Raw genomic sequence first — 22893 nt, forward strand, 5'->3', positions numbered from 1 at the left:
TCAGTGTGTCGGCGTATCAGACTCTCAGTGTATCAGACTCTCAGTGTGTCGGCGTATCAGACTCTCAGTGTGTCGGCGTATCAGACTCTCAGTGTATCAGACTCTCAGTGTGTCGGCGTATCAGACTCTCAGTGTATCAGACTCTCAGTGTATCAGACTCTCAGTGTGTCGGCGTATCAGACTCTCAGTGTATCAGACTCTCAGTGTGTCGGCGTATCAGACTCTCAGTGTGTCGGCGTATCAGACTCTCAGTGTGTCGGCGTATCAGACTCTCAGTGTGTCGGCGTATCAGACTCTCAGTGTATCAGACTCTCAGTGTATCAGACTCTCAGTGTGTCAGCGTGTCAGACTCTCAGTGTGTCAGCGTGTCAGACTCTGTGTGTCAGCGTGTCAGCCTCTCAGTGTGTCAGCGTGTCAGCCTCTCAGTGTGTCAGCCTCTCAGTGTGTCAGCCTCTCAGTGTGTCAGCGTGTCAGCCTCTCAGCGTGTCAGCCTCTCAGTGTGTCAGCGTGTCAGCCTCTCAGCGTGTCAGCCTCTCAGTGTGTCAGCGTGTCAGCCTCTCAGCGTGTCAGCCTCTCAGTGTGTCAGCGTGTCAGCCTCTCAGTGTGTCAGCGTGTCAGCCTCTCAGTGTGTCAGCGTGTCAGACTCTCAGTGTGTCAGCCTCTCAGTGTGTCAGCGTGTCAGCCTCTCAGTGTGTCAGCGCGTCAGCCTCTCAGTGTGTCAGCGCGTCAGCCTCTCAGTGTGTCAGCGCGTCAGCCTCTCAGTGTGTCAGCGCGTCAGCCTCTCAGTGTGTCAGCCTCTCAGTGTGTCAGCGCGTCAGCCTCTCAGTGTGTCAGCGCGTCAGCCTCTCAGTGTGTCAGCGCGTCAGCCTCTCAGTGTGTCAGCGCGTCAGACTCTCAGTGTGTCAGCCTCTCAGCGCGTCAGCCTCTGTGTCAGCCTCTCAGTGTGTCAGCCTCTCAGTGTGTCAGCGCGTCAGCCTCTCAGTGTGTCAGCGCGTCAGCCTCTCAGTGTGTCAGCGCGTCAGACTCTCAGTGTGTCAGCCTCTCAGCGCGTCAGCCTCTGTGTCAGCCTCTCAGTGTGTCAGCCTCTCAGTGTGTCAGCGCGTCAGCCTCTCAGTGTGTCAGCCTCTCAGCGCGTCAGCCTCTGTGTCAGCCTCTCAGTGTGTCAGCCTCTCAGTGTGTCAGCGCGTCAGCCTCTCAGTGTGTCAGCCTCTCAGTGTGTCAGCCTCTGTGTCAGCCTCTCAGTGTGTCAGCCTCTCAGTGTGTCAGCGCGTCAGCCTCTCAGTGTGTCAGCGCGTCAGCCTCTCAGTGTGTCAGCGCGTCAGACTCTCAGTGTGTCAGCCTCTCAGCGCGTCAGCCTCTGTGTCAGCCTCTCAGTGTGTCAGCCTCTCAGTGTGTCAGCGCGTCAGCCTCTCAGTGTGTCAGCCTCTCAGCGCGTCAGCCTCTGTGTCAGCCTCTCAGTGTGTCAGCGCGTCAGCCTCTCAGTGTGTCAGCGCGTCAGCCTCTCAGTGTGTCAGCGCGTCAGACTCTCAGTGTGTCAGCCTCTCAGCGCGTCAGCCTCTGTGTCAGCCTCTCAGCGCGTCAGCCTCTGTGTCAGCCTCTCAGCGCGTCAGCCTCTGTGTCAGACTCTCAGCGCGTCAGCCTCTGTGTCAGACTCTCAGCGCGTCAGCCTCTGTGTCAGACTCTCAGCGCGTCAGCCTCTGTGTCAGACTCTCAGCGCGTCAGCCTCTGTGTCAGACTCTCAGCGCGTCAGCCTCTGTGTCAGACTCTCAGCGCGTCAGCCTCTGTGTCAGACTCTCAGCGCGTCAGCCTCTGTGTCAGACTCTCAGCGCGTCAGCCTCTGTGTCAGACTCTCAGCGCGTCAGCCTCTGTGTCAGACTCTCAGCGCGTCAGCCTCTGTGTCAGACTCTCAGCGCGTCAGCCTCTGTGTCAGACTCTCAGCGCGTCAGCCTCAGCGCGTCAGCCTCTGTGTCAGCCTCTCAGCGCGTCAGCCTCTCAGCGCGTCAGCCTCTCAGCGCGTCAGCCTCTCAGCGCGTCAGCCTCTGTGTCAGACTCTCAGCGCGTCAGACTCTCAGCGCGTCAGCCTCTGTGTCAGCCTCTCAGCGCGTCAGCCTCTGTGTCAGCCTCTCAGCGCGTCAGCCTCTGTGTCAGCCTCTCAGCGCGTCAGCCTCTCAGCGCGTCAGCCTCTCAGCGCGTCAGCCTCTCAGCGCGTCAGCCTCTGTGTCAGCCTCTCAGCGCGTCAGCCTCTGTGTCAGCCTCTCAGCGCGTCAGCCTGTGTCAGACTCTCAGCGCGTCAGCCTCTGTGTCAGACTCTCAGCGCGTCAGCCTCTGTGTCAGACTCTCAGCGCGTCAGCCTCTGTGTCAGACTCTCAGCGCGTCAGCCTCTGTGTCAGACTCTCAGCGCGTCAGCCTCTGTGTCAGACTCTCAGCGCGTCAGCCTCTGTGTCAGACTCTCAGCGCGTCAGCCTCTGTGTCAGACTCTCAGCGCGTCAGCCTCTGTGTCAGACTCTCAGCGCGTCAGCCTCTGTGTCAGACTCTCAGCGCGTCAGCCTCAGCGCGTCAGCCTCTGTGTCAGCCTCTCAGCGCGTCAGCCTCTCAGCGCGTCAGACTCTCAGCGCGTCAGCCTCTGTGTCAGACTCTCAGCGCGTCAGACTCTCAGCGCGTCAGCCTCTGTGTCAGCCTCTCAGCGCGTCAGCCTCTGTGTCAGCCTCTCAGCGCGTCAGCCTCTGTGTCAGCCTCTCAGCGCGTCAGCCTCTCAGCGCGTCAGCCTCTCAGCGCGTCAGCCTCTCAGCGCGTCAGCCTCTCAGCGCGTCAGCCTCTGTGTCAGCCTCTCAGCGCGTCAGCCTCTGTGTCAGCCTCTCAGCGCGTCAGCCTCTGTGTCAGCCTCTCAGCGCGTCAGCCTCTGTGTCAGCCTCTCAGCGCGTCAGCCTCTGTGTCAGACTCTCAGCGCGTCAGCCTCTGTGTCAGACTCTCAGCGCGTCAGCCTCTGTGTCAGACTCTCAGCGCGTCAGCCTCTGTGTCAGACTCTCAGCGCGTCAGCCTCAGCGCGTCAGCCTCTGTGTCAGCCTCTCAGCGCGTCAGCCTCTCAGCGCGTCAGCCTCTCAGCGCGTCAGCCTCTGTGTCAGACTCTCAGTGCGTCAGACTCTCAGCGCGTCAGCCTCTGTGTCAGCCTCTCAGCGCGTCAGCCTCTGTGTCAGCCTCTCAGCGCGTCAGCCTCTGTGTCAGCCTCTCAGCGCGTCAGCCTCTGTGTCAGCCTCTCAGCGCGTCAGCCTCTCAGCGCGTCAGCCTCTGTGTCAGCCTCTCAGCGCGTCGGCGCGTCAGCCTCTCAGCGCGTCGGCGCGTCAGCCTCTCAGCGCGTCGGCGCGTCAGCCTCTCAGCGCGTCGGCGCGTCAGCCTCTCAGCGCGTCGGCGCGTCAGCCTCTCAGCGCGTCGGCGCGTCAGCCTCTCAGCGCGTCGGCGCGTCAGCCTCTCAGCGCGTCAGCCTCTGTGTCAGCCTCTCAGCGCGTCAGCCTCTGTGTCAGCCTCTCAGCGCGTCAGCCTCTCAGCGCGTCAGCCTCTCAGCGCGTCAGCCTCTCAGCGCGTCAGCCTCTGTGTCAGCCTCTCAGCGCGTCAGCCTCTGTGTCAGCCTCTCAGCGCGTCAGCCTCTGTGTCAGACTCTCAGCGCGTCAGCCTCTGTGTCAGACTCTCAGCGCGTCAGCCTCTGTGTCAGACTCTCAGCGCGTCAGCCTCTGTGTCAGACTCTCAGCGCGTCAGCCTCTGTGTCAGACTCTCAGCGCGTCAGCCTCTGTGTCAGACTCTCAGCGCGTCAGCCTCTGTGTCAGACTCTCAGCGCGTCAGCCTCTGTGTCAGACTCTCAGCGCGTCAGCCTCAGCGCGTCAGCCTCTGTGTCAGCCTCTCAGCGCGTCAGCCTCTCAGCGCGTCAGCCTCTCAGCGCGTCAGACTCTCAGCGCGTCAGACTCTCAGCGCGTCAGCCTCTGTGTCAGACTCTCAGCGCGTCAGACTCTCAGCGCGTCAGCCTCTGTGTCAGCCTCTCAGCGCGTCAGCCTCTCAGCGCGTCAGCCTCTCAGCGCGTCAGCCTCTGTGTCAGCCTCTCAGCGCGTCAGCCTCTGTGTCAGCCTCTCAGCGCGTCAGCCTCTGTGTCAGCCTCTCAGCGCGTCAGCCTCTGTGTCAGCCTCTCAGCGCGTCAGCCTCTGTGTCAGCCTCTCAGCGCGTCAGCCTCTGTGTCAGACTCTCAGCGCGTCAGCCTCTGTGTCAGACTCTCAGCGCGTCAGCCTCTGTGTCAGACTCTCAGCGCGTCAGCCTCTGTGTCAGACTCTCAGCGCGTCAGCCTCAGCGCGTCAGCCTCTGTGTCAGCCTCTCAGCGCGTCAGCCTCTCAGCGCGTCAGCCTCTCAGCGCGTCAGCCTCTCAGCGCGTCAGCCTCTGTGTCAGACTCTCAGCGCGTCAGACTCTCAGCGCGTCAGCCTCTGTGTCAGCCTCTCAGCGCGTCAGCCTCTGTGTCAGCCTCTCAGCGCGTCAGCCTCTGTGTCAGCCTCTCAGCGCGTCAGCCTCTGTGTCAGCCTCTCAGCGCGTCAGCCTCTCAGCGCGTCAGCCTCTCAGCGCGTCAGCCTCTCAGCGCGTCAGCCTCTGTGTCAGCCTCTCAGCGCGTCAGCCTCTCAGCGCGTCAGCCTCTCAGCGCGTCAGCCTCTGTGTCAGACTCTCAGCGCGTCAGACTCTCAGCGCGTCAGCCTCTGTGTCAGCCTCTCAGCGCGTCAGCCTCTGTGTCAGCCTCTCAGCGCGTCAGCCTCTGTGTCAGCCTCTCAGCGCGTCAGCCTCTCAGCGCGTCAGCCTCTGTGTCAGCCTCTCAGCGCGTCGGCGCGTCAGCCTCTCAGCGCGTCGGCGCGTCAGCCTCTCAGCGCGTCGGCGCGTCAGCCTCTCAGCGCGTCGGCGCGTCAGCCTCTCAGCGCGTCGGCGCGTCAGCCTCTCAGCGCGTCGGCGCGTCAGCCTCTCAGCGCGTCGGCGCGTCAGCCTCTCAGCGCGTCGGCGCGTCAGCCTCTCAGCGCGTCGGCGCGTCAGCCTCTCAGCGCGTCGGCGCGTCAGACTCTCAGTGTATCAGACTCTGTGTGTCAGTGTATCAGACTCTCAGTGTATCAGACTCTGTGTGTCAGACTCTCAGTGTGTCAGACTCTCAGTGTATCAGACTCTCAGTGTGTCAGTGTATCAGACTCTCAGTGTATCAGACTCTCAGTGTATCAGACTCTCAGTGTATCAGACTCTCAGTGTGTCAGTGTATCAGACTCTGTGTGTCAGACTCTCAGTGTATCAGACTCTCAGTGTATCAGACTCTCAGTGTGTCAGTGTATCAGACTCTCAGTGTATCAGACTCTCAGTGTATCAGACTCTCAGTGTGTCAGTGTATCAGACTCTCAGTGTATCAGACTCTCAGTGTATCAGACTCTCAGTGTATCAGACTCTCAGTGTATCAGACTCTCAGTGTGTCAGTGTATCAGACTCTCAGTGCGTCAGTGTATCAGACTCTCAGTGCGTCAGTGTATCAGACTCTCAGTGTATCAGACTCTCAGTGTATCAGACTCTCAGTGTATCAGACTCTCAGTGTGTCAGTGTATCAGACTCTCAGTGTATCAGACTCTGTGTGTCAGTGTATCAGACTCTGTGTGTCAGTGTATCAGACTCTGTGTGTCAGTGTGTCGGCGTGTCAGACTCTCAGTGTGTCGGCGTGTCAGACTCTCAGTGTGTCAGTGTATCAGACTCTGTGTGTCAGTGTATCAGACTCTGTGTGTCAGTGTATCAGACTCTGTGTGTCAGTGTGTCGGCGTGTCAGACTCTGTGTGTCAGTGTGTCGGCGTGTCAGACTCTGTGTGTCAGTGTGTCGGCGTGTCAGACTCTCAGTGTGTCGGCGTGTCAGACTCTCAGTGTGTCGGCGTGTCAGACTCTCAGTGTGTCGGCGTGTCAGACTCTCAGTGTGTCGGCGTGTCAGACTCTCAGTGTGTCGGCGTGTCAGACTCTCAGTGTGTCGGCGTGTCAGACTCTCAGTGTGTCGGCGTGTCAGACTCTCAGTGTGTCGGCGTGTCAGACTCTCAGTGTGTCGGCGTGTCAGACTCTCAGTGTGTCGGCGTGTCAGACTCTCAGTGTGTCGGCGTGTCAGACTCTCAGTGTGTCGGCGTGTCAGACTCTCAGTGTGTCGGCGTGTCAGACTCTCAGTGTGTCGGCGTGTCAGACTCTCAGTGTGTCGGCGTGTCAGACTCTCAGTGTGTCGGCGTGTCAGACTCTCAGTGTGTCGGCGTGTCAGACTCTCAGTGTGTCGGCGTGTCAGACTCTCAGTGTGTCGGCGTGTCAGACTCTCAGTGTGTCGGCGTGTCAGACTCTCAGTGTGTCGGCGTGTCAGACTCTCAGTGTGTCGGCGTGTCAGACTCTCAGTGTGTCGGCGTGTCAGACTCTCAGTGTGTCGGCGTGTCAGACTCTCAGTGTGTCGGCGTGTCAGACTCTCAGTGTGTCGGCGTGTCAGACTCTCAGTGTGTCGGCGTGTCAGACTCTCAGTGTGTCGGCGTGTCAGACTCTCAGTGTGTCGGCGTGTCAGACTCTCAGTGTGTCGGCGTGTCAGACTCTCAGTGTGTCGGCGTGTCAGACTCTCAGTGTGTCGGCGTGTCAGACTCTCAGTGTGTCGGCGTGTCAGACTCTCAGTGTGTCGGCGTGTCAGACTCTCAGTGTGTCGGCGTGTCAGACTCTCAGTGTGTCGGCGTGTCAGACTCTCAGTGTGTCGGCGTGTCAGACTCTCAGTGTGTCGGCGTGTCAGACTCTCAGTGTGTCGGCGTGTCAGACTCTCAGTGTGTCGGCGTGTCAGACTCTCAGTGTGTCGGCGTGTCAGACTCTCAGTGTGTCGGCGTGTCAGACTCTCAGTGTGTCGGCGTGTCAGACTCTCAGTGTGTCGGCGTGTCAGACTCTCAGTGTGTCGGCGTGTCAGACTCTCAGTGTGTCGGCGTGTCAGACTCTGTGTGTCGGCGTGTCAGACTCTCAGTGTGTCGGCGTGTCAGACTCTCAGTGTGTCGGCGTGTCAGACTCTCAGTGTGTCGGCGTGTCAGACTCTCAGTGTGTCGGCGTGTCAGACTCTCAGTGTGTCGGCGTGTCAGACTCTCAGTGTGTCGGCGTGTCAGACTCTCAGTGTGTCGGCGTGTCAGACTCTCAGTGTGTCGGCGTGTCAGACTCTCAGTGTGTCGGCGTGTCAGACTCTCAGTGTGTCGGCGTGTCAGACTCTCAGTGTGTCGGCGTGTCAGACTCTCAGTGTGTCGGCGTGTCAGACTCTCAGTGTGTCGGCGTGTCAGACTCTCAGTGTGTCAGTGTATCAGACTCTCAGTGTATCAGACTCTGTGTGTCAGACTCTCAGTGTATCAGACTCTGTGTGTCAGACTCTCAGTGTATCAGACTCTGTGTGTCAGTGTATCAGACTCTCAGTGTGTCAGCGTGTCAGACTCTCAGTGTGTCAGCGTGTCAGACTCTCAGTGTGTCAGCGTGTCAGACTCTCAGTGTGTCAGCGTGTCAGACTCTCAGTGTGTCAGCGTGTCAGACTCTCAGTGTGTCGGCGTGTCAGACTCTCAGTGTGTCGGCGTATCAGACTCTCAGTGTGTCAGTGTATCAGACTCTCAGTGTATCAGACTCTGTGTGTCAGACTCTCAGTGTATCAGACTCTGTGTGTCAGACTCTCAGTGTATCAGACTCTGTGTGTCAGCGTATCAGACTCTCAGTGTATCAGACTCTGTGTCAGTGTATCAGACTCTCAGTGTGTCAGCGTGTCAGACTCTCAGTGTGTCAGCGTGTCAGACTCTCAGTGTGTCAGCGTGTCAGACTCTCAGTGTGTCAGCGTGTCAGACTCTCAGTGTGTCAGCGTGTCAGACTCTCAGTGTGTCGGCGTGTCAGACTCTCAGTGTGTCGGCGTATCAGACTCTCAGTGTGTCAGTGTATCAGACTCTCAGTGTATCAGACTCTGTGTGTCAGACTCTCAGTGTATCAGACTCTGTGTGTCAGACTCTCAGTGTATCAGACTCTGTGTGTCAGCGTATCAGACTCTCAGTGTATCAGACTCTGTGTCAGTGTATCAGACTCTCAGTGTGTCAGCGTGTCAGACTCTCAGTGTGTCAGCGTGTCAGACTCTCAGTGTGTCGGCGTGTCAGACTCTCAGTGTGTCGGCGTGTCAGACTCTCAGTGTGTCGGCGTGTCAGACTCTCAGTGTGTCGGCGTGTCAGACTCTCAGTGTGTCGGCGTGTCAGACTCTCAGTGTGTCGGCGTGTCAGACTCTCAGTGTGTCGGCGTGTCAGACTCTCAGTGTGTCGGCGTGTCAGACTCTCAGTGTGTCGGCGTATCAGACTCTCAGTGTGTCAGTGTATCAGACTCTCAGTGTATCAGACTCTGTGTGTCAGACTCTCAGTGTATCAGACTCTGTGTGTCAGCGTATCAGACTCTCAGTGTATCAGACTCTGTGTGTCAGTGTATCAGACTCTCAGTGTGTCAGCGTGTCAGACTCTCAGTGTGTCAGCGTGTCAGACTCTCAGTGTGTCAGCGTGTCAGACTCTCAGTGTGTCAGCGTGTCAGACTCTCAGTGTGTCAGCGTGTCAGACTCTCAGTGTGTCAGCGTGTCAGACTCTCAGTGTGTCAGCGTGTCAGACTCTCAGTGTGTCAGCGTGTCAGACTCTCAGTGTGTCAGCGTGTCAGACTCTCAGTGTGTCAGCGTGTCAGACTCTCAGTGTGTCAGCGTGTCAGACTCTCAGTGTGTCAGCGTGTCAGACTCTCAGTGTGTCAGCGTGTCAGACTCTCAGTGTGTCAGCGTGTCAGACTCTCAGTGTGTCAGCGTGTCAGACTCTCAGTGTGTCAGCGTGTCAGACTCTGTGTGTCAGCGTGTCAGACTCTCAGTGTGTCAGCGTGTCAGACTCTCAGTGTGTCAGCGTGTCAGACTCTCAGTGTGTCAGCGTGTCAGACTCTCAGTGTGTCAGCGTGTCAGACTCTGTGTGTCAGCGTGTCAGACTCTCAGTGTGTCAGCGTGTCAGACTCTCAGTGTGTCAGCGTGTCAGACTCTCAGTGTGTCAGCGTGTCAGACTCTCAGTGTGTCAGCGTGTCAGACTCTCAGTGTGTCAGCGTGTCAGACTCTCAGTGTGTCAGCGTGTCAGACTCTCAGTGTGTCAGCGTGTCAGACTCTGTGTGTCAGCGTGTCAGACTCTGTGTGTCAGCGTGTCAGACTCTCAGTGTGTCAGCGTGTCAGACTCTCAGTGTGTCAGCGTGTCAGACTCTCAGTGTGTCAGCGTGTCAGACTCTCAGTGTGTCAGCGTGTCAGACTCTCAGTGTGTCAGCGTGTCAGACTCTGTGTGTCAGCGTGTCAGACTCTGTGTGTCAGCGTGTCAGACTCTGTGTGTCAGCGTGTCAGACTCTGTGTGTCAGCGTGTCAGACTCTCAGTGTGTCAGCGTGTCAGACTCTCAGTGTGTCAGCGTGTCAGACTCTCAGTGTGTCAGCGTGTCAGACTCTCAGTGTGTCAGCGTGTCAGACTCTCAGTGTGTCAGCGTGTCAGACTCTCAGTGTCAGACTCTGTGTGTCAGCGTGTCAGACTCTCAGTGTGTCAGCGTGTCAGACTCTCAGTGTGACAGCGTATCAGACTCTCAGTGTGTCAGTGTGTCAGACTCTCAGTGTGTCAGTGTATCAGACTCTCAGTGTGTCAGTGTATCAGACTCTCAGTGTGTCAGTGTATCAGACTCTCAGTGTGTCAGACTCTCAGTGTGTCAGTGTATCAGACTCTCAGTGCGTCAGTGTATCAGACTCTCAGTGCGTCAGTGTATCAGACTCTCAGTGCGTCAGTGTATCAGACTCTCAGTGCGTCAGTGTATCAGACTCTCAGTGCGTCAGTGTATCAGACTCTCAGTGTATCAGACTCTCAGTGTGTCAGTGTATCAGACTCTCAGTGTGTCAGTGTATCAGACTCTCAGTGTGTCAGCGTATCAGACTCTCAGTGTGTCAGCGTATCAGACTCTCAGTGTGTCAGCGTATCAGACTCTCAGTGTGTCAGCGTATCAGACTCTCAGTGTGTCAGCGTATCAGACTCTCAGTGTGTCAGCGTATCAGACTCTCAGTGTGTCAGCGTATCAGACTCTCAGTGTGTCAGCGTATCAGACTCTCAGTGTGTCAGACTCTCAGTGTGTCAGTGTATCAGACTCTCAGTGTGTCAGTGTATCAGACTCTCAGTGTGTCAGTGTATCAGACTCTCAGTGTGTCAGACTCTCAGTGTGTCAGTGTATCAGACTCTCAGTGTGTCAGTGTATCAGACTCTCAGTGTGTCAGTGTATCAGACTCTCAGTGTATCAGACTCTCAGTGTGTCAGACTCTCAGTGTGTCAGTGTATCAGACTCTCAGTGTATCAGAGGGTCAGACAGTCACACTCACATCTTCAGAGTGTTAAACAGCTGCAGGCAGATGTTCCGGATGTCGTCTTCGTTTTTGTCCGCGGCTACTTCCTGTAGAACCCCGCCAACGGCGTCGAACACTTCCTCTCCATCCTCAAAGTCAGAGCCTCCGCTATCCAGCACTCCTGCAGCAACATGACACAAATCAACACCACACACTCACACTGCAATAATCAATGACCACAGTGACCAAACACACACACACACACACAGCAATAATCAATGACCACAGTGACCAAACACACACACACACACACAGCAATAATCAATGACCACAGTGACCAAACACACACACAGTGCAATAAACAATGACCACAGTGACCAAACACACACACACACACAATGTGTGGAGACTTCTGCTTCACTGAACTCCACAGAAGGTAAGAGACTCTGTGTCTATATGAAGTCACTTGTCCTAGTATCCTTATTGAAACACTTCCTGCTTTTTAAAAGGTGTCCAGATAAACACGCTGTTATTCAGGTCAATGTGTCTGTAGTGTTTCTAGTGATGGACGTCAGAATAACTTTCCAGAAGCACAGACACACAGATTTACAATGATAAAGTTTAAAGGTAAGTTACGAGTTTAAACCTCAGACCCACCTCTGTGGATATAATACGTTAGTGCCATCATGAAATAGGGCAAGATTCACAAACAACCCAATAAATAAATACATAAATAAATAAAATTAAAACACTTTAAAACACAAAGCAGCTTTACAAAAGTTCAGATGGAGAATTAAATATCTGTATAATGAGCAAGCCAGGAGCAAATGTGGCAAAGGAAAAAGATTTTCTTCTACACTCACAGCTTTGCCTAGATAGATAGATAGATAGATAGATACATACAGACAAAGGGAAAGAAAGAAAGAAAGAAAGAAAGAAAGAAAGAAAGAAAGAAAGACAGACAGACAGAAAGACAGAAAGAAAGAAAGAAAGAAAGAAAGAAAGACAGAAAGACAGAAAGACAGAAAGAAAGAAAGAACGAACAAAAGAAAGAAAGAATGAATGAATGAATGAATGAATGAATGAATGAATGAATGAATGAATGAATGAATGAATGAAAAAACAAAAGAAAGAACGAAAGAATGAATGAAAGAAAGAACGAAAGAAAGAAAAAAAGAGGCGGGGCTACACAGTGCTGCTTTTAAAAACATTTGATTCATTCAATAAAGACTGACATGGAGTCAAGAGTTTCCTTCATTTTCTCCCACCTCATTAATTCCCACCTCTAAGTCACATCTCCCCCTAAACACCACTGCTATTATTACACCACTGCTATTATTCCCTTTAACAGTGTTTCAGTTATTACGACTTTAAAGGATCGAGGCGTCAATAGAGAAAAATTGTCCCTGCCCTCTGATTGGGAGGAGCTTACCATCTCACATCTGTCAATCGCAGGGGCTCTAGCCAATCATGTGTGTCTAAGAGGTCATGTATGTGGAAGAAAGAGAGTGTATAGGAGGAGTGCGAGTGTGTTAAAGGAGGCTGGATGGCATGTGTCATGTATCCTGGAGGACGTGTTAGCTCTTGTCCAGCCTGGTTGTGGTATGAGCTGATAAAGGAGTGGCCAGAAGCAACAGTGGCAAAGAAAATCTTCCTGAAAGAAACTTACAAACAATTCTCTTCTTAAACAAACAAACAAACAAACCCCTCAGCAGTCAGGAGGTGTGTCCCAAATCACATGCTTATGCTCTCTGCCCGCTTCCTCATACACGACCTCACTGATTGGTTAATATTGCTGTGATTGACAGACCATAGAGACTATGCCCCGCCCACTAGTGAGCGGCACGAGCCCAACGCTTCTCCGTTACGCCACTCAGGGAACTCACACCATGTATTTTTGGGGTTGGGCGATATGTTAACATCACGACGATATTAATATCACGATAAATTGTGTCACAGCACACTTTTCTGAGATATGTTTTAATTTTGGAAGAAATGAAAACTGATTTAAGAGATGACTTCGGTGATTAGACTGCAGTAATGAGTATCAGAGTCATGCTGCATCACCCGGTATCTTTATAATAAAGAAAAACTAAAGTATATAAGACACACACTGCTTTTCTAAACTATAAAATAAACCGCTTGGCTTGATGTCTTCTTGATCTCTCTCTCTCTAGTTTCCCTATTTAGCATGCTAACCGCTCTAGCTGTCGGCCAACTTAGCTCGCCCATTAAAACCCAAGTGATCCGGAAGTGCATCACATCAGCAGATCTACACATCATACTTTTCTCACTTCCGCACATGTTATGAGTCCAAGATCAGCAAAACCGCCGAAGAAGAACTAACCAGTCCTGCTCGTGTACCTATACATGCTAGCTAGCTACTTCATAACTATATATATATATATATAGTTTGTATGATTTACTGTCTCGACACATCGACGGTATGGAATTTTTTTTTAATCTCTCACCGCTCACGACTTACCGGTAATATAATCAAATACTTCAGTGTCAATCTCGGGAAACTCGCTCTTCAGAATGTCCACGTACGTCGCCATGTTACACCGCGGCTTCTGCTGACACTCCAGTACGCATGCGCAGAGTCTCCCGCTGCGTTTGGCGAGGAATGGGGCGCGTGGTTTTGTGGGAACCGTACAAACTTAACGATGCGTTTTTATTCTTAATGACAACCAAATTTTTGTTTTTTAAAATTTTATTTAACCATTTATTTCATATTGTATAAGACAATGCAATATGAAAGTTGATAGAAATCAATGAAAAGATGTGGCTTAGAAACAAGACTGTATGAATATGCAAATAAGAAACACGCCCCCAACCACACAGACCACGCCCCTTATTTTCATGAACCACTTTTCTAATGGTCATTTATCCATACAGTCCGAGCCACTGGTGCTTGCAAAATATCTGAAAATGTCTAAATAAATAAATAAACAAACACATAACCCGACAAACATTTATCTTTTTCAGGGTTTTAATTAGTCAAATTAGTTAGTTAAACAGCTTACTATATAACTAGGTAATTAAGCTCATTTATGGCTTAGGTTCCAAACTCTATCGTGTTCATTAAGGCCAAGAGTTTCTTATAGTACATGTCCATCCATTCATCATCAGTAAACACTTTTTCCTGGTGAGGGTCAATCCTATCCAAGGAACAGCAGTACAATCACAGAAATCACACACACACACATTTCTCATAGAAAGTCATTAAACACATTATATTCCCAAAAGTTTTGGGACACCCCTCCAAATCACTGAATTTAGGGGTTTGTTCTCGGCCCCTTAGTTCCAGTGAAAGGAACTCTTAATGCTTCAGCTTACCAAGACATTTTGGACAATTTCATGCTCCCAACATTGTGGGAACGACCCCTTCCCATTCCAACACGACTGTACACCAGTGACCAAAGCAAGGTCCATAAAGACATGGATGAGAGAGTTTGGTGTGGGTGAACTTCACAGAGTCCTGACCTCAACCTGATAGAACACCTTTGAGATGAATTAGAGTGGAGACTGTGAGACCTTCTCGTCCAACATCAGCACCTGACCTCACAAATGCTCTTCTAGAGGAATGGTCAAAAATTCCTATAAACACACTCCTAAACCTTGTGGAAAGCCTTCCCAGAAGAGCTGAAGCTCTTGAAGGGCAGAACAACTCCATGTTACATTCATGTGCATGTAAAGGCAGACGTCCCAAAACCTTTGGCAATACAGTATGTGTCTTCACTGCTGTACTGATAATGGCATGCTGTTTATACATGACTAATTGTTTAATAATAATAATAATAATAATAAATGGGTCTTCACTGCTATGAATTTAAAAGAAGAATCTTGTGCTTGCAGTTTCACCTATACAAGTAGTCTGAACATTACAACTGAATCACTTTCATTCTTTTTAAAACTTCCTGCTGCGTGACAGCATCAATATAATTTGATCACATTAGATCACACGATAACGATAAACCAAACCTTTGACACTCCGCATCCAAGCTCTTCCCAGATTCTCAGCAGTTTGCAATAAAACCTTTTTTTTAAAGTATAATATTTTAGTGTTGAATATTTTCCACCATGGAAACAAAACAAACCGTTACAAACACATCAGATTTATTATTTAGAGTAATACACAATGCATCTACAATGAATGGAGAATGGAGTCAGTCCATTATCAGCAATGCAGAGGAACAGGGGAAAAGCTTTGTCTGTACATCATCATGGAGAAGAAATCAATACTGAAAGCTTCTTTTGGTCTGAATATCATCCAGAATCTGCTGCAGCTCTTCATCCTCGAATCGACCTTCCAAGCTGCAGAAGAACGAAGGAAAAGTGAGTCAGAGTCCTTTCATACCATTGCCAAAGAATTTACATCTTCATACAGTGACACAGACCTGATAACTGCAGCATTGTCTATCTATATATCTATCAGTCTGTCTGTCTATCAAACCCCCCTAATGTACAGTAGAAATTTGAGACATTAATTTATATGACCTTTTATCCCTGCCCCCTTTTTTCAACTATTTTCCCCCTGCAATTAGCAATGACGTGACAGCAATTCAGTAAACACTTTAAAAATCACTGACCACTTTTTTAAGTAGCGTAACCGAAATAAATAAATAAATAAATAAATAAATAAATAAGTAAATAGACTATCAGAATTGACCTGGGAATGAGTGCTTTGGCTTCTTCTGCAGCTTCTGGACACAGATTGGCCAAACTGGCCAGCTCAAATTTATGTAGCTTCTTCTGCAAGAGCAAACTGTCAGAAAGAGAAGAAACAAAATAGTTTAAATGAAACAGCTTTTAAACAAAATCTCCCAAGTAATTATTTTAATTTAAGTATAATATGATACTGAATAGCAAGACCTGCACAAAGGCCTGGAATTAACAAAATAAACACACACACCCCCACCAAAAGGTGTTGGACTTTTCCCCTTAGTTCCAGTATAAAGGAACTCTTAATGCTTCAGCTTCATACCAAGACATTTTGGACAATTTCATGGTTTGTGGGAACAGTTTGGGGATGACCCCTTCCTGTTCCAACATGACTGCACACCAGTGCACAAAGCAAGGTCCATAAAGATACGGATGAGTGAGTTTGGTGTGGAGGAACTTCACAGAGTCCTGACCTCAATCTGATAGAACACGTTTGGGATGAATTAGAGCTGAGACTGTGAGCCGGACCTTCACGTCCAACATCAGTGCCTGACCTCACAAATGTGCTTCAAGAGGAATGGTTAAAAATTCCCATAGACACACTCCTAAACCTTGTGGAAAGCCTTCCTAGAAGAGTTTAAGCTGTTATAGCTGTAAACTGGGGGGACAACTCCATATTACATTCATGTGCATGTAAAGACAGACGTATCAGTTTAGGTCTGTCTCACAGTCTCCACTCTAATTCATCCCAAAGGTGTTCTATCAGGTTGAGGTCAGGACTCTTTGTAGTCGTCCTTGGTGTCGCAAAACTTTTGGCAACATAAGTGTAGATCAAGGAAAACGGTGGCTTAGTGGTTAATGGAAATCCTCATAAGCTCTATTCCCTTATCTGTAACTTCATCTTCAGTTCAGGTGACTCTGACCTCAGTGCAGTGGAGAATAAATCCCTCGCCTTCTCAACACTAATCACTAACCAGCTCTACACCTTCTGAACCTCGACACCTGAAACAGTCAGACAGAGGGCTCGGACCTGCGGACGCTGGCGATGGTCTCGCGGTTCTTGAAGCGGCTGAAGCGGGCGGTATAGTTCAGCGTCTTCATGAAGACCTCCGAGAGCTCCTGCTCATCTTCAGCGCTCTCGTTCTGCTGTTTCCGATGCTCCAGCAGCATGTGGACCTCAGAGTTCAGGAGAGTCTCGGCGTTCTCAAACTCTGTCCAGAAAAAATGCAGAGAAAAGGGGTTTTTGGGTGACATTTAGGTCCACATCATTACTGTGACGTCATCAGAAAATATATATAATGTAAAAACGTAAATAAAAACAGAAATGATGCTGTACGAATTTATGCTGATTTGCGCATGCGCAGAAACCCAGCATGAAACAGCATCCTAAACAACATCAGGGCGACTCTGCCGTGCCTGCATCCAGTATGAAAGCAGTTACAAACGTTTATAAAATGTGAATAGAAACAACATCCATGAAACCAACCTTTGGGGAAAGACAGCTGCGAGGCGTCTTCTTCGATATCTCCCACGCCCGATGCTGCTGAAGCCGCCATAATGAGTGTTTACTCTCACCCTTTATCTGAGCTCTGATTACTTTTCCAGCTGTAAGACTTAAACCAACACTTTATAATGAAGTAAAACTGCAGCAGCAGAGTTTTCTTTACCCCCCCTAAATAATATTTAGTTACATAATTAAAAAAAGAGCCTATAATCCTCTGTACGGAAGGCGCGCGTTAACTCATTGCCGCTGAAAACACTACTGATCAATGAATTTCCGCTTCTTGGACGACAACCGGAAGTACTCCAGGTTTCATGTTACAAGCCTTCGAGCTTCTTTAAAAAATAAATATATATTTATTTCTTGATTTCTTTACTATAAACAATTATTATTAATATTATTACTATTTTCCCAAACTAATATATGTAACTACACCACAGAGCTTAAATAGGGGACTTAAACACATTCTTTTCACCTAACAGCACGTTTCTTCTTACTTTTATTTTTCTTATACCACAGCAGTACAATTTTTTTAATATATATATATATATATATATATATATATATATATATATATATATATATATATATATATATATATATATATTAAAGAACAGCATATTATATATTTGGTCAGTTGTGAATGTTTATATTGTACAAGAAATAAGTTACTTCCAGTTAGAGTCATTCCCTCAGAAACGTCTCTTTCCCCCTCTTTTTTCCCCTTTTTTGTTTTGATGTTTTGAAGTATAACAAACAAACAAATAAACAGAAAACACAAACACTGCTGTCCTGAAGACTTTCCTGTGGCGGAGAAATCTACTGGTATAAAGCATGATTTTCCACAAATGTTAAAATTGTGTCTCATTACTGACAAAAATAACCATATTATTATATTCTTCATTAAATAACATGCTTTTAAACTCTTTATTATTCATCTTATATGAGCAACTTTTAATTTCGTTTAAAAAAGTAATGTTTTTGTTTTGCTGCATCATTAATCTGGGTGCATTTCTCTGAAAAAATGTCAGAGTGAATGTGTCTGTAGACGTCTGGATTCATTCTGCTGCTTCATCAGGAACCACATCATCAATAAAGATTAGACAGAATGTTCTAGAAGCAGCCATGCAAAGCTCAAGCCATGATACTGACACCACAACTACTACCACCACTACCACCACCACTACCAATACTACCACCACTACTACCACTACTACCACCACCATTACCAATACTACCACCACTACTACAACCACCACTACCACCACCACTACCAATACTACCACCACTACTACCACTACTACCACCACCATTACCAATACTACCACCACTACTACAACCACCACTACCACCACCACTACCAATACTACCACCACTACTATAACCACCACTACCAATACTACCACCACCACTACTACAACCACCACTACTACAACCACCACTACCACCACCACTACCAATACTACCACCACTACTACAACCACCACTACCACCACCACTACCAATACTACCACCACAACTACCACTACTACCACCACCACTACTACCACCACTACCACCACCACTACCACCACTACCACCACCACTACCAATACTACTACCACTACTACCACCACCATTACCAATACTACCACCACTACTACAACCACCACTACCACCACCACTACCAATACTACCACCACTACTACCACTACTACCACCACCATTACCAATACTACCACCACTACTACAACCACCACTACCACCACCACTACCAATACTACCACCACTACTACCACTACTACCACCACCACTACCAATACTACCACCACTACTACCACTACTACCACCACCACTACCAATACTACCACCACTACCACCAGTACCACCACCACTACCACCACTACCACCACCACTACTACAACCACCACTACCACCACCACTACCAATACTACCACCACTACTACAACCACCACTACCACCACCACTACCAATACTACCACCACTACTACCACTACTACCACCACCAGTACCACCACCACTACCACCACCACTACCACCACTACCACTACCAATACTACCACCACTACTACCACTACTACCACCACCACCACTACCACCACTGCCACCACCACTACCAATACTACCACCACAACTACCACTACTACCACCACCACTACTACCACCACTACCACCACTACCACCACCACTACCAATACTACCACCACTACTACCACTACTACCACCACCACCACTACCACCACCACTACCACCACTACCAATACTACCACCACTACCACCACTACCACCACTACCAATACTACCACCACTACTACCACTACTACCACCAGTACCACCACCACTACCACCACTACCACCACCACCACTACCAATACTACCACCACTACTACCACTACTACCACCACCACCACTACCACCACTACCAATACTACCACCACTACCACCACCACTACCACCACTACCACCACCACCACTACCAATACTACCACCACTACTACCACTACTACCACCACCACCACCACTACCACCACTACCACCACTACCAATACTACCACCACTACTACCACTACTACCACCACCACTACCACCACCACTACCAATACTACCACCACTACTACCACCACTACCACCACCACTACCACCACTACCACCACCACTACCACCACTACCAATACTACCACCACTACCACCACCACTACCAATACTACCACCACTACTACCACTACTACCACCACTACTACAACCACCACTACCACCACCACTACCAATACTACCACCACTACCAATACTACCACCACTACTACCACTACTACCACCACCACTACTACCACCACTACTACAACCACCACTACCACCACCACTACCAATACTACCACCACTACTACCACTACTACCACCACCATTACCAATACTACCACCACTACCACCACCACTACCAATACTACCACCACTACTACCACCACCATTACCAATACTACCACCACTACTACCACCACCACTACCAATACTACCACCACCACTACCAATACTACCACCACTACTACCACTACTACCACCACCACTACCAATACTACCACCACTACCAATACTACCACCACTACTACCACCACCACCACCATTACCAATACTACCACCACTACTACAACCACCACTACCACCACCACTACCAATACTACCACCACTACTACCACCACCACCAATACTACCACCACTACTACCACCACCACTACCAATACTACCACCACTACTACCACCACCACCACCATTACCAATACTACCACCACTACTACAACCACCACTACCACCACCACTACCAATACTACCACCACCACTACCAATACTACCACCACTACTACCACCACCACCACCAATACTACCACCACTACTACCACCACCATTACCAATACTACCACCACTACTACCACCACCACTACCACCACTACTACCACTACTACCACCACCACTACCAATAGTACCACCACTACTACCACTACTACCACTACCACCACCACTACCAATACTACCACCACTACTACCACCACCACCACCATTACCAATACTACCACCACTACTACAACCACCACTACCACCACCACTACTACCACCACTACTACCACCACCACTACCAATACTACCACCACTACTACCACCACCACCAATACTACCACCACTACTACCACCACCACTACCAATACTACCACCACTACTACCACCACCACTACCACCACCACTACCAATACTACCACCACTACTACCACTACTACCACCACCATTACCAATACTACCACCACTACTACCACCACCACTACCAATACTACCACCACTACTACCACTACCACTACCACCACCACTACCAATACTACCACCACTACTACCACCACCACCACCACCATTACCAATACTACCACCACTACTACAACCACCACTACCACCACCACTACTACCACCACTACTACCACCACCACTACCAATACTACCACCACTACTACCACCACCACCAATACTACCACCACTACTACCACCACCACTACCAATACTACCACCACTACTACCACCACCACCAATACTACCACCACTACTACCACCACCACTACCAATACTACCACCACTACTACCACCACCACTACCAATACTACCACCACTACTACCACCACCACTACCAATACTACCACCACTACTACCACTAATACCACCACCACTACCAATACTACCACCACTACTATCAATACTACCACCACTACTACCACCACTACTACCACTACTACCACCACTACTAAAAAATACTACCACTACTAAAAAATACTACCACCTCTACCACTACCACCACCATTACCAATACTACCACCACTACTACAACCACCACTACCACCACCACTACTACCACCACTACTACCACCACCACTACCAATACTACCACCACTACTACTACCACCACCACTACCAATACTACCACCACTACTACCACCACCACCACCACCAATACTACCACCACTACTACCACCACCATTACCAATACTACCACCACCACTACCAATACTACCACCACTAGCCACTACTACCACCACCACCACCAATACTACCACCACTACTACCACCACTACTACCACTACTACCACCACCACTACCAATACTACCACCACTACTACCACCAATACTACCACCACTACTAATACTACCAGCACTACTACCACCACCACCAATACTACCACCACTACTACCACCACTACTACCACTACTACCACCACCACTACCAATACTACCAGCACTACTACCAATACTACCACCACTACTACCACCACTACCACCACCACTACTAAAAAATACTACCACCACTACTACCACCACTACCACTACTAAAAAATACTACCACCACTACCACTACCACCACCACTACTACCAATACTACCACCACTACTACTACCACCACCACTACCAATACTACCACCACTACTACCACCACCACCACCACCACCAATACTACCACCACTACTACCACCACCACCACTACTACCACTACTACTACCACCACCATTACCAATACTACCACTACTACTACCACCACCACTACCAATACTACCACCACTACTTCCACCACCACTACCAATACTACCACCACTACTACCACTACTACCACCACCACTACCAATACTACCACCACTACTACCAATACTACCACCACTACTACCACCACTACTACCACTACTACCACCACTACCACCACCACTACTAAAAAATACTACCACCACTACCACTACTAAAAAATACTACCACCTCTACCACTACCACCACCATTACCAATACTACCACCACTACTACAACCACCACTACCACCACCACTACTACCACCACTACTACCACCACCACTACTACCACCACTACTACAACCACCACTACTACCACCACTACTACCACTACTACCACCACCACTACCAATACTACCACCACTACTACCAATACTACCACCACTACTACCACCACTACCGCCACCACTACAAAAAAATACTACCACCACTACCACTACCACCACCACTACTAAATAATACTACCACCACTTCTTTCTTTCTTTCTTTCTTTCTTTCTTTCTTTCTTTCTTTCTTTCTTTCTTTCTTTCTTTCTTTCTAGAACATATTTTTCCATATATTCCATTTAGAATAGAGTATTTAAATATAGAGCCCAATTCCGTATAAATACCGTAAACCCGGCAACCCTGTAATTGAGGTCACTTTCACGCTGACGGTTTCATCAGAAACAGAGCAGAGATTGCATCAAATATTAGTAATGTGACAGTAAAGTATATGTGTATCTGCATGTGTCATAACATCATTTATTTCCACAACACAGGTGCAGCATGAGTTGCAGGGAAATGGTGTGGGACACAGAAGACATGAGATGCCATTATAAAAGCACCAAAATTAAAAGAACAGAAAAATATGGTGAGCATGGCTGTGGTCAGCATGGCTGGGTTCTCCATGAACGTTTGTTATGATGCACTGGGGTTTGAGCGAATTACATGAGTCTAGAACCAGAACAATGCTGCAGGGGGCATTGAGAACAATCACACTTAGATTCGGACCTCAGCAAACGTAAGCAAACTGTCATATCTGATGCTCCTCCCACAAACCTGGGGCAGCATGATACCTTCCCCAATAGGCCTTTATTAGTGCTTGCTGTAGTTTATTTCATTTTTGGTCGGCATGTCTAATAATAACTCTATGGTGCTGAATAGTGTTAAACTGTTTAAATAGAGTACTGTATATACACCGATCAGGCATAACATTATGACCACTGAGAGGTGAAGTGAATAAGACTGATGATCTCCTCATCATGGCACCTGTTAGTGGGTGGGATATA

The 22893-nt window shown here is 49.3% G+C and overlaps 2 protein-coding genes across 2 annotated transcripts in view; both read right to left on the reverse strand.

Moving 5' to 3' along the window:
- abcf3 (ATP-binding cassette, sub-family F (GCN20), member 3) overlaps positions 1-12978 on the reverse strand; it is a 47429-nt gene extending 34451 nt beyond the window's left edge. Inside the window, exons 1-2 of the mRNA XM_058395138.1 lie at positions 12862-12978; positions 10413-10557 (exon numbers count right to left, since the gene is read on the reverse strand). Coding sequence (XP_058251121.1) covers positions 10413-10557; positions 12862-12934 — 218 coding nt within the window. The 5' untranslated portion in view covers positions 12935-12978. The remainder of the gene's footprint in view (positions 1-10412; positions 10558-12861) is intronic.
- A 1500-nt stretch (positions 12979-14478) lies between these two features.
- polr2d (RNA polymerase II subunit D) lies at positions 14479-16667 on the reverse strand. The gene is made up of 4 exons (XM_058395139.1): positions 16528-16667; positions 16072-16252; positions 15049-15144; positions 14479-14693 (listed from the first exon to the last, which is right to left on the reverse strand). Exons 1-4 carry the CDS (start codon positions 16595-16597, stop codon positions 14615-14617), a joined length of 426 nt encoding a protein of 141 aa, XP_058251122.1. The 5' UTR covers positions 16598-16667; the 3' UTR covers positions 14479-14614.
- Positions 16668-22893: the final 6226 nt, after the last annotated feature.

This window comes from Hemibagrus wyckioides, linkage group LG07 (assembly GCF_019097595.1).
Source record: "Hemibagrus wyckioides isolate EC202008001 linkage group LG07, SWU_Hwy_1.0, whole genome shotgun sequence".
NCBI classification, from domain to species: domain Eukaryota; kingdom Metazoa; phylum Chordata; class Actinopteri; order Siluriformes; family Bagridae; genus Hemibagrus; species Hemibagrus wyckioides.

Coding starts and splice junctions, on each gene's coding strand:
- polr2d (XM_058395139.1), bottom strand. CDS start 16,597: ATGGCGGCTTCAGCAGCATCGGGCGTGGGAGATATCGAAGAAGACGCC. Junction 16,253..16,527: donor GCAGCTGTCTTTCCCCAAAG/GTTGGTTTCATG, acceptor TTTTCTGGACAG/AGTTTGAGAACGCCGAGACT. Junction 15,145..16,071: donor ACCATCGCCAGCGTCCGCAG/GTCCGAGCCCTC, acceptor TCTTTCTGACAG/TTTGCTCTTGCAGAAGAAGC.